This window comes from Corylus avellana, chromosome 7 (assembly GCF_965113065.1).
Source record: "Corylus avellana chromosome 7, dhCorAvel1.hap1.2, whole genome shotgun sequence".
Classification (NCBI taxonomy): domain Eukaryota; kingdom Viridiplantae; phylum Streptophyta; class Magnoliopsida; order Fagales; family Betulaceae; genus Corylus; species Corylus avellana.
The window spans coordinates 24,748,143-24,760,841 of NC_142496.1; the positions used below are offsets into that span (position 1 = coordinate 24,748,143).

Here is a 12,699-nt window from a genome sequence, read left to right on the forward strand (position 1 = left end):
TCCTAAGCTACCAAGCAGAACCTATAAATTATTACCATCCCTTGTAGGGAGGTAATGGTTTTTCCACCACATAGACTGGACTTTTAGGGTAGCATTGATGTTCATGGAGCCACAAACCCTATTTTGTTTACTAGATGCCAACCTGACTTGGATTCTCTATCTTTTCAGTAATCTTTTTAAAACAAATTAAAAAACGGGTTTCAAGCAATAACGCAAGAAAACATGAAGATGACAAAAAGAGAGGTGCCACTTGCCACTTGCCCCTTGGAGATGCGCCGCAGGCCATTATTAAATTTCAGATGAGCAGAAGAGTCTCCAAACTAGAAGTCTAGAAGGCATCTTACTGGAATCCTGCTTCTCAGTCAAGAGGATGCAAGATTTTTCCAAGGCTTTAAAGATAACCAAGTTTGTTTAGGTCATCCATATCCACAAGTTTAGTATATTATTCTCTTGTCTCTCTCGCCAAAGGTTGAGTTCTACAAATGAAATTTATAATAATATCCATCGTTCTTGTGAGAAAAAAGAATTGCTCCTGAAATGTTAAAGAAATTTCCTTTCTGCAAAGAGATTGATGATAACCAAATCCATCTTATTTTCTACACCCTTTTTGTGTATTTGCAAATGGTGAGTGAAATGCCCATATGAAGTGAATAATATTCATTAGATGCCCTAATTATGAAATGAATACTATCCATTTTAAATGAAATTACCATCAAAGGTGGTGGTTCAATGGCTCAAAGAAGTTCCCAAGTGGTCAAGGCATGTACTAAGGCGTGGGTTCGAATCTCAGCAATAGAGAATCTCCATATAAGCCCAATTAGTATTAGCCACCTTGGATTCCCATTAATGCCCTAATGGGGTTGAGTTACGCTATAGTTCATTCGAACTTGAAGAAGCGCATGCGGTTCCCACTGTCTAGACCCCTCCTATGCAGTTCCCAGCGGGTAGGTGCTACTATGGTTACGCCTATGTAGGATAGCCACAATTGGTCTCCTCGGCCTACTCTATTGAAAAAAATAATAATAAATAAAATAAAATAAAATTGAGAGTAAGGGCCCCTAAACTAGTATCTTTGCAATCTCCTTTGCGTTGAGCTACAAATGCAACAATTTTTAACCTTGGACTTGACTGAAATTTCCCTTAACAGCAAAAACCAATACCAGAAACCAACTTCAAATCAACTTAGCCTGCTTCTAATTATTTAGGGTCAAAACGAGATTTTGTGACTACCAAACAGTAGGCAGAAGCCTAACTCAAGTCGAGCAACGACCTTGAAGTAAATCATCCATTGTTTATTTACACCACAAGAAGCATCCTTTCCATATTGCTAATCAAATTGGTAAGCCAAAAAACTGAATCAAAAGCAAATGGCTCTGCTTGTTTCCATATGTAAAACAAAAACAACACCCGCGAAAGGTTTTGCAACTACAATTGAGAGAATATTTTTACTCTTCCTATTACACATTTGTATAGAACAATGAGAAAAATGGAGGCATCATGTGGACAAGCACAACATTATATGCTCATATCAAATAGATTTTCAAATGGCTTGTGATCTGGCTGCAACGCCAAATAACTTGATTTCTTGTTTATAATCGAAGAGAATAACAGCCGAAGGAAAAGTGGTTCCTTTTTTTCATGATGGGGTGCATGGCGTTGTGGGGCAGGGGGAGGATAGCAGGACTGAACCCTCACTCTTTTACAAATTGATCACATCACAGGGTAACCGTAAGGGTCACACTGGTTTATGTTCACTTTCAAACTTGAACCATTTCCAATTTGCATACATACTTGCTTCATTGTCAAAAGGTAAAGCATTGGTTGGAAGGTATGCCAACTTGTGAGAGAATAAACCAGCAGGTAGCTTTTCCCTGTACTTCTTTGCCATCACTTCAGCCTCGGCAAATACTTTCTGCCAAAATGAAGTACTTCTCTAAATTTAGGAAATTGGATAGAAGCAATATATAGACCTCCATGAAATCTCAATTCCCAGAAAATGATTAACAATATTACAAATACCTCTTTGTTTGATATAAATAGGCCGGGCTCACTTTCAAGGTCAGCAATACTGCAAGCCACAAAAGCAAAATTATCATTAACAGCTACTTAGTGCCACTATTGGGCGTTACTGAAATTTCCTAAAAGAACAAGGTTCGAAGAGGTGAAAAAAACAAATCAGTAAAGGCAGTCACTTGTTCATTAGAATGCAAAGAATTGTGAAGGTCAGGTCTTCTTTAATGTGCTTAAACTTCCAAACATTAAGAATGTTGTCTTTTTTGCACCTTTCTAACTGACACGGTGCAAGTAAATAGGGAATGCAATATAGTAGAAGTAACTAAGATTGTGGAAAGGGAACATGAGATTAAACAGACAAAAGCTTAAACCCAGCAACTAAATCCTTAATTACCTCAGAGATATTTTATCAGGAAACATTGACTTCGCAACCAGAACTTTGACCTTCTCATCAACTGCAAGTAAGTCGCTGACTGAAGTAATTCGGGAGCGGGTGATGTTTGAGACATGCAGCAACCCACTGTCAAGCATTGAGAAAGTTTAGGACAATGCTCAACCATTGATAAACAAAGTAAAACCAAAAATGCAAAATTTTACATCTATGGAGAATCGAAGCAAATGACAGAAAGAACAGAAGAGAACTAAAGCCCCATTAACTCATATGGTGCTAATTAAAATTGGCAAAGCCCGTGTTGATCCACTAATGGATCCCACCAAAGGTCCTATATAATAAAAGAGCATTTACCTGGTTATAATTAATCATATATGGTTCAAACATCCTTAAATTATAAGGAAAGTGAGGGGATTAAAGCTAAAATTATATCTACTGAATGTTCCCTAGAGATGCAAGAAAGCATCTGTCAAATAGGAATAAAAAGAAGACAAGTTGTGTAATTTCAAGTTAACAGGTTTTTGGTAATGAATCTTCTATGTTTTATACTGGTTAAGGTTTAGTGTCAATCTTGATTAGTCATTGAAAGTCTTTTCCTTGACAAAGTAAAGAGTTTCCATTTCATGTTATTTTAGATTCTACTCAAGCAAATATGTAGAGGCAATGACAACTGTGATTAAAAATAATTCTGTGCAAATGTTGCACTATTTTAGTGGTCAGACACCATTAAAATATTTCTACTTAGACTCCTAGAATAACCCAATAACGACTTTCTACTTTGCACTCCTGTATTTCAAAATGCACTGCTGCACAGCCACCACCAGACCATCTTTACATGGACCTCATCTGTAAAATCCTATCCTTTGTCAAAAGCTGAAGCCAATCATTCTAAATTTACTCTTGTTGGAACCCAGAAACCCTTGGCCACAAAACTTAACCTGCCATTGTAAATATACTCTTATTGGAACCAAATACCTGTAAGTTCCCCACTTCCAGAAATTCCTACAACACTGTCTTCTTATGTCAGCCCATGAAACCTTTAGAAAAATAAACCTTAATTGTATGTTTCCCCTCCATAAACCTATAAGCTGAAGCACTAGCCCACCCATTTGGATCACCCCTAATGTCCACTTTTGTGGGTTGTCATACATCACTTACTGTTGAAGCTTTGTATCAACAATAGCATAAAACTTATACTTGCCAGGTCCTGTCATTCAACAGTTTGTCCTGTTTCCATGTTCCAACAGAAAGAAAAAAAAATGAACGCAAAAAATGCCAACTGCACTAAAACATTTTTTGTTTATGTTTTTTGCTTTTTTCTTTTTCTTTAGACTGCAAGTTCTCTGTGTATCATAGTATCACTTATAAGCCATTCTTTCTTTATCGAGCAATAAACAGATAAACACGTAAAATTTTATGATAGTGCACCAATTCTACATACTAATGCAGAGGGAAATAAATAGTGGATAATAGGGTAAACTAATCATTGTCTGTATACACCATCTCCGTGTTTCTAATATTTCCAGAATAAGCAACTTTCTTCACTACCAACATGATGTCTGGGAATTTTTCAAAGAGAAGTATTTGTGCATGGGAAGCATCCCAGCAAGGTGACATAATAAAAACCACCTATTATTGTAAGTTTTCAACATCTTGGTATGTCAAATTTCTTTTTCTTTTTCTTTTTATTTTTCCAAATGTAGCATTTATGTTCTCCTTTTCTTGCTGCTCTGATCTTGAACTCACTCCACAGAATTTTCTTTTTTTCACAAATGGAAAAATCAAGAAAATTGACATATCTAACTTACTTCCAGTATAAGCTTCCAAAGCAAATTTAAAAAGTTCCGTACCTTCTGTTAGTTTCGCCTATCCTTATCTGAGCTCCATATGGGAAGATCTTTTTAACAGTCCCCTCTAAAAGTGTTCCCTCTCTAAGGTATAACATTTCCTGCAAAATTATGTAAAAAAGTAAGCAGGCCTTCTAGAAAAGTAACAAACAGAGAAAGCTGAATGAGAAATACACACAAAAGATTTTTGCAAGCAACAAAAGAGCAAGAGCACACCAAATGCTATAAGAAAAACTAACCCAAGCTTCCCGCTCACTCAATATTAAGTCATTTTTAGTCTCATCTATGCGAGTAATCTTCACATGTATCCGGCGTCCAACCTACACCAACAAGAAACCAATTATTTCTAAAGCAGACAAGGATTGCATTGAACCGAAGTGAATATATAGACAAACAGAGCATAGTGAACTAAGAAGTTTCCAAACTGAATATCAGTAAAGCCAATGTATCAATATGTAATGTTTTTCTCTTTCCAACTGGACCCCTAGCTCTTGCATTAGGGCCTAAAATAAATATAGTAGGCAGGCAGCTAACCATGTAGCCCATATTCATGACTCTTTTGGTTTAGAGATGTTTATTTACGTTATAAGCAGTATGCAAGTATCGAAATTCTTACTTTCCAATTTTAGTTTCACATACTGGTAGTGGTAGCAGTATTTGCTGTTCCCAACAGGACCCCTAGCTCCGGCATTAGGGCATAGAATAAATAAATTAGCCACGCTGGGCTAATATTTTCAAATGGAGAACTTGAACAAGACTAAGACAGGGATTTTATGTATTATTAGTCTTGCCTTAATTGCCTCAATGTCATACCTTACCTTAACATGGGAATTGTCTAGATTCCTAGACAACACCTCTAAACCCCAAATATGCATATAGCTTCAAAAAGCTGCAAGAACAGAAAAAATACTTTTGACTCTGACCAGGCTCACCAATAGTAGCTCAAATGGGCCCCCACCCAATACTAAGAGGCTTTAATAAAGTCGATCCTCAATTGGGCCTTCAATGGTCATTGACAATATCCAAATAAATGACACCTTCCTTGATATGAACTTTTACTTACCATAATCTGCATATTGTCTGAATCTTATGCATTTGACACATCAAAAATGTTACAGTAATTCTTTTAACCTCTCCCAATTATGCATGATAGCCATGTTTTGATTGAGGGGTTGAAGGCATCATGCACAGAGGAAACACAAACCATTACCTAATAAGTTGCTGAATGACAAAAAAGAAATCTTTTAAAGACAACTCACATTTTCTTTCAAATCAGTGAAGTTGTACACCCTATTCGATAACTCAGCTTTTGGAAGAAAAGCTCGCAAACCCTGCAAAGTAAACATCAACAAATGATAGCCATTGACAAAATGCATAAGCACATACACACAAATCAGGCATACAAAAACAAAAAAACAACCTCAATTCTTGTAAGAAGACCTCCGGTATTCCACTCTGTTATTTTCACCTCGATAGGTTCATTGAGTTGTTTTATCTGCTCAGTAGAAAACAAAAGATTTGTTTCCCATCGTCAAATAGCATCAATGAAAGACTATAAAACTAATAAGAGCTCACTCTAGGTAGCAATACTGTTGCGAGGAGATGAAAATTATAGTTTCACTGTTTAATAAAACTCACCTTATTTCACAGATTATTAACATTGTATTCCTATTTATTTTTATCTAAAGAACCATATTCGCAAAAATGCTTCCACAACGTTTTGACATACACCTATTTTCCAAAAAAATACATTCCAAAAACAGTCACGTGCAGGCTCTAGATTCTGCATGAAAGTTTCCAAATCAATTAAACAGAAAAGTAAAAAGCAAGAAAAGAACCTGCCTCACTCGATGCCAAGCAATCCGCCGGAAGAACCGTCTAGTTGAAAGCAATGGTCGACCACTAAGTGTTCTCCCAAGAACCTCAGCGAACAAAACAGTTCCAGTCTCCACAACAGGCCTTCCAGGCACCGGTCCCCCACTTAAGGCGCCATCATTCTTCACAATTCCCATCTTCCCCCGGACCATGAACTCGTTGGCATCCTTATCGGTATCACACAATAAGTATTCCATCTCCTTGTCATACAGGGGAAGCACCTCCTTTGTCAACATTGTACCCAACAAATCCGCCCCTACATTCACGTCAAGCTTATTCTCGTTACCTGAAACCACCACTCCCACCACAAAATCACCGGGTTTAGGCTCGTAGTACTCAATACCGACCTTCTTAACTTCCTCACTCCTGTCGTCCACATCACTTTTTTCCTCTAATACAACTCCCTCTTCTTTCACGTCCTCCCCAGAATCTCTCCCCTTGAAGAACTTCAAAAAAGGCGCCAAAGCCTCGTCTTTATCAGGTTTTTCAGATTCCTTGTCTAATTCTGAGTCAACCCCATTATTTATAGGCACTGGGGAAGGCTTATTTAGCAATTCAAGTTCTTCATTCTCTTTAGTAGCTTTACTTTCAGGCTTTTGGGGCAACTGGGTAAACGAGAAACCATCAAAAACCTCATTTCCAGAGCAAAAGGAAACATGGGTACCTCCCCAAATGGAGAAATTCTTAGAAAATATCAGATTTTGAAGAGACCCAACAGTGGAAAATAGTTTGCATTTGGAGGGTTTTGAAGCTGTGCATTTGGGGTCGCTCGAAAATGCGTTGCTTTGGACAGTGTTGGATACAACAGTGTAATTCTTAACTGGTAAAACATAGTTGGGGGAGCAAAGAGACTTACAGGGTTGAAGAAGAATTGGCATTTTCTTATCCAACACACCTCATGAGCTTTGTTCCTTCGACCTTCGAGCTTGGAATTGATCTTTCTTTCTCAAAGACTCGGGCTTTCCCAGCTTGTTTTATCCGTTCACTGCTCATCTTATTCTCGTTTTTTAGCTTGCGGTATCTCTTTCATTTAGGCTTAGGAGCAATTAGGGGGCAGGATTTGTCTGAATATCAGGCCCTGTATGGCTCTTCGGGTTGGCCCAATTTTGTTTTACAGTGAGCTTGGGCTCAGATGGATAAATTGTGTATGTGTGGATATAGAAGGAAAAGAGTGTATGACTACTCCTACTCCTACTCCTCAAGACCACCGCCAAGTGCTCAAGAGGTAATTTAATCAGCTGCGATTACGCCTCTTTATATAAAGAGGAAGTCATTAGTTCGAATCCCCTTCCCTCTTTTGTGCGGACAAGCAAAAAAAAAGTAAATACCACCGCCTATTATACTTGTCAAGTTTCTATTTGTTTGGGCTTAAAATAATTTCTGTCAAAAATATATATTTAAATTAATTTTTTCTTGAAATTTTTTTTTTGGCTATTTTTCACTTGTTGTGACACTTTTAATTGTTGTCCAAATGGCGATTACTAGATGGGTAATCCTTCGAGCCCGGGTTCGTTAGAGCGAGTCGGGCCTAAAAATCTTACAAACTAGAGGTGGTTGGTGGCTACTGGAGGATTGTATGCCTACAAAAGACTCAAGCTCAAAATGCAAGAAAGCCCAAATGAACACAATTGAGAATGAGCATGATATTAATTTCAACAATAGTGACAACTACAACTTCCATGGTAACAATGAATTAGGATGCTCTCCAATTCAAATGAACGGGAGAATATCCAGTTAGTTATATTTGAAAGATATTTTTATCTCATCAAAAAAATAAAAAAATAAAAATACCCTTCAAATATAACTAACTAGAGAATATATTGTTCCATTAGTTATATTGTACATATGGAAGAATGATGGAGTTATTAAGGGAAAGAGAAGGTAACCATCCGGTAGTATTAAGCTAAACAAAGTAAAGATTATTAGGCGTTGGATTGATTAAGGATCGAAAAATATACGATCAAACTTGAGCAATTAAAAAATCCATGATCGAAAAATATTAAATTATTTTTTAATAGTTTATTTTCAACTTAGTATCAAATCATGTTCTTCTTGGAAAACTTGACATTCTACTAATACCTTCGTTGTTTCAAATTTAAAATAGCATATTTTTTTATTCCATTGAGGCTGCTTAAGTAGTTTCGTAATCCTCTTTTTCTTCCTATTGATGCACTACACTTTAACAATTACTAATGTGGGAATCCCTAATTAGTAAAATGATTAAGAGTGTATGGTTAATCAGTCAACTACTAATTAATTAAATTGACAAATCAAATTTTTAGTTTAATCATTTTTTATGAAGCTGAAATCAGCATGGCCACTTTCAAACCTATTTAAGATTGTGTTTAAGAAATAGAGTTTTTAAGTAAAAAAAAAGCTTTTGGATAAAAACTTCATTTTTAAACTTTTACCAAAAGTGTTTTTTGGTAATTTTTAACATTTTTAGACCCTTAAAAACACTTTTAATTTTTTTACTAAACGAATAATTTTTCCTTTAAACAGATTTGTTAATTGAGTGTTAAAAGCACTTTTAGATTCCTCAAACGCAATTTCAAACAGGCCCTAACTTCGACTTGTAAACACTAAAAAAAAGTAGAAGATTGGCTTAGATGCCTGCCAGAATAAACCGATGAGAGTTACCTCCCATGCCTACGTTAGTAAAGGACTTGCAAAAGCTCTTCTTCGTTGGGTCAAAGAAGCTTTGGATTCGTGTGTACGTTGAATAAATGAGTAGAGTGTTTACCTTTCCTTTTGAACCATGTTCATTGAAGGTCATGTGCCTTGCCACGTGTTGTCCTTCAACTGGATTGCCCCCTTTTTAGGTAAGAGGAAAGATTGGGCGCTACGCGGCCTATTAAAATACTCATGCAGGTGCTGACAAAATAGGGTTGATAGGCTAGTTTAGGTTTGGGCTGTCCAACGCTTAGAGTTAACTATTTGGTCAGGTCCAATGGGTGAGAATCAGGTGTATCCATTTTGCCAATTATGAATTATCATTTCGGTTTGCAAAAAAAACTTTATCCAAAAATATAAAAATACTAGACTGAGGCTTAATTATTGTACAAATTAATTAAATAAATCGATCCTCGTCTTTCATAAAATTTTCAATGTATTAGGTATTGGGGATGAAGAAAAAACAAAATAAACAGACATACACACATGCCAGGATTCAAAGTTCAAACCATTACTTTTCTAATACCTAATCTAAGGAGAAGATATTGCATGGCCACGACACAACAACCCATGAGGGAGGAAATTTACAAAACATAGCTCCAAGTTGACTCTATATCAAATGCCATAATTAAATAACACGTACAATATTGTTCCACACATATCACCCTGGCCTGTTGGTGCATGCCATTTGGCCCATTGTTGATCGTCATTAAGCTCAATCATGAACAATATAGTTTTACAGAAAAAGAAAACAAAGCCAAACAGATGCTACTCTGTCCACATGGATTTTAATGCAGGTGGGTGCATGTGATTTGCTTTGCCACAAACAATGAGAGAGACCGCCATTTTTAATTCAAATACCAACGTTTGAACCAAGACAAACTGTACCTTTCCCAGATCGTCATCTGCAAACTGATGATAATAATAATTATTATTATAATTATTAAATTATATATATCGTTAGTGGTGATAATCGGACGTATCATAACTTCTCAACCATTTTATTACTAATCTACATTTCCTTTTCTTTAAGCTACGTACGTACTTTTAAAATATAGATAATCCAAAAGGTATGGAAACTATAGAAGATATAGAGAAGATACGTGTCAACACCAACACTCGTTAACTCTGCTGTTAGACTTTAGAAAATGGAGAAGTATATATGTATTGACTCATCATGATCAATGGGGTAAATAAACATAGGTGTTGGTGTAAATCTTACGTCCAGGATAAGATTCACCAGTTTCGAGTTCTTTTAATTGGTAGTTTTTTCTTTTCTGTCTCCATTTTTTATGATTTTAGTTTCAATCATATGGAATTTAAATCAATGCACTCATTATTGCCTTTAATTAATTGTAAGCACCTTTATTTATTTTATTTTTTTATTTAATACCGAAAGTTGGTGGTCAATTACAAATTTACAAATACCCAATATGAAATAAGTTTTATTGGTTGTGTTATAATATACGGAAAATATAATATATTTTTCATATATTTCATAATTAGGTTCATATTGAAATATTCTCTATTTATGGGTTGATTGCAGGTTGAAAACCAACGACGATGGAAAAATAGACAGAAAGTCTCCTGACAATTTTTTTTTTTTTTTTTTCATACCACAATTACATTATGTCGACTTGACAATCACTGTTAGCATACGTGCGCGTTCTAGTGTGAAGTATAAAATTACACGTACATATATTATAGACTATAATAAAAAAATAATGCTACCCTTTACACTAATTTATTATACACTTTTTATATATATATATATATATATATATATATATATATGACATATTTTTAGTGACTAATATATATATATTTTTTAATAACTAATACAAAAAAATCATTTAAAATACATTACATCAGTAAATATAAAATAAATGGTATGAAAATGACATTATATATATATATATATATATATATATATATATTTATTGTTGAGTCGCAAAGCTGTAATCCTCTAGCTAGAAAACTTGTGAAGGGGATTGATAAGAAATTAAGCATGAATCATTTGCACATGTGGATGGGGGGCCAAGTTTCACTTTCGTTGTCTGCAAATTTGCCAGATACCCCCTCATCTCTATTACCTTTATTATTATTATTTTTTTGGTTGGCTCAACTGGGAAAAAGACAGGAGATAAACAGTAATTAAGTAATTAGCTGTTTAAGCTGTTTGGAATTTAAATAGTTAATATAAATAAACATATATGAGATTTACTTGTCCAAATAATTTTATTTAAACGGATAAGTTTTATACTTGATTTCTCACATTACTAATCCAAATTGCTAAGAATTGAAGTGCTAATTACTGTACATCTCGATCCCGACTATGACATGTTGTGCCTGAGTCAAACCTGGTTGTCATTGATGTATTGTTCCACTCAACAGGGAGGTACCACCACTACTAGAAGCCACGTACCACCACTGTTTGTCATTACGTGAAGAATCTTCTGGTTCCCAGAATGAGCAAATTACTTGCTGTCCATAAAGGTCAATATTACTTCATTTAGAGAAAAGGCATTGAGAATCCAAGATTATTTCAAAAGTCTGCCAGAGGTCGACCCCCACAATTCCCACTATATACTGTCGTTTTCTTAATGTTTTTTGTCGGCCTTAATGAATATAAAAAGATTTTTTTTTTAATATATTTTAATTATAAATGAAATATATAATTGTTTGGTTACATATATTGAGACTCTGATATATTCAAGAATATTAATAATAAAAAAAAAATCAACTTTGGATCAACAATAGCTTTGAAAAAAAAAAAAAATCAATTGTTGATTTTCATTGTCATGTCATTCCAGTTTTACGGCAGTCATATACTATTTTACTAAATAGTATTTTTCTTTCAATTTATGAGTAATAATTATTGTTCATGTGTCAGGTTCAGGTCGTATTGAGATATGAGTATAAAATTACATAGATCAACCCTAATCCAATTGATTTAATTAAAAAGGTCAAACACTTCAATCCTAATTCGTTAATTTCGTGTTAAGTTCATGGATTGTGTAAAAAATTGTTAGTCCTAAAAGTTGCTTGCTGAGTTCAGGCTGTGTCGAGATATGAAAATAAAATGATATAGATCAACTCTAACTTAAACCAGTTAATTAAATGAGTCAGAACTCTCAAACTCAACCCACTAATGTCATGTTGCGTTTGTGAATTGTATCAAAAATTGTTTTACCTAATTTTCACGAGGTTAATTGATAATTAATGGGTGCCAAAGGCCATGTTTCTAGATTTTGCTATCACTATTCGTATGGATATTAGGACAGTAAAAGGGAAGGTTGGCATGGGGAGTAAACACTTGTCAAGTGGGCAACATATATTCCTACTTATATCATTACTCATTGACAAAATATAACATCTCGGTGGACCTTGGCTACCGCCAACCGCTCTTTGCCTTCGCTTCCATTTCCATATGCATCATATATTCGATCCAAATGATCATGATTTATTCACTTTGTCATTGTCCCCATACATTATTTGAAATCAAGAAAGTCTCTGAATTATTGTGCTCTTTGGCACGCAAGTTTGGAGAAAGTAAAAAAATTATAGTAAAAATTAAAATATACCGAGCATTTTTCCTTTAGAATTCTTCAATCCATCCCAAAAACCACCGTTAAAACTTAAATGGATGGTATTAATGGGTGGTTTTAAGTTAATTAGACAACTTTATGAGATAATATAGATGTGAGTAATTCAATTAAAAAAAAAGGGGGGGGGGGGGGGGGATGAGAGATGAGAGATAAAAAAAATAAAAAATAAAAAATAAAAAAAAAAGTTAGAAAAGGAAAAGCAACATAAATTGATTCGTATGACCACGTGTAAGGACCACATTGGATGGAGTCATTAAGGTGAAGAAAGGGACAGTCGTTTTTGTTCCTTCTC

General features: G+C 35.0%; 1 protein-coding gene across 1 annotated transcript; it reads right to left on the minus strand.

Moving 5' to 3' along the window:
- Positions 1 to 1,353: 1,353 nt before the first annotated feature.
- Positions 1,354 to 7,100, minus strand: PDE338 (Nucleic acid-binding proteins superfamily). Its single transcript, XM_059598727.2, has 8 exons — positions 6,090 to 7,100; positions 5,672 to 5,746; positions 5,511 to 5,582; positions 4,491 to 4,571; positions 4,255 to 4,352; positions 2,408 to 2,533; positions 2,020 to 2,068; positions 1,354 to 1,912 (listed from the first exon to the last, which is right to left on the minus strand). The coding sequence occupies exons 1-8, from the start codon at positions 7,002 to 7,004 to the stop codon at positions 1,736 to 1,738; spliced, it is 1,593 nt and encodes a 530-aa protein (XP_059454710.2). The 5' UTR covers positions 7,005 to 7,100; the 3' UTR covers positions 1,354 to 1,735.
- Between the last annotated feature and the right edge of the window lie 5,599 nt (positions 7,101 to 12,699).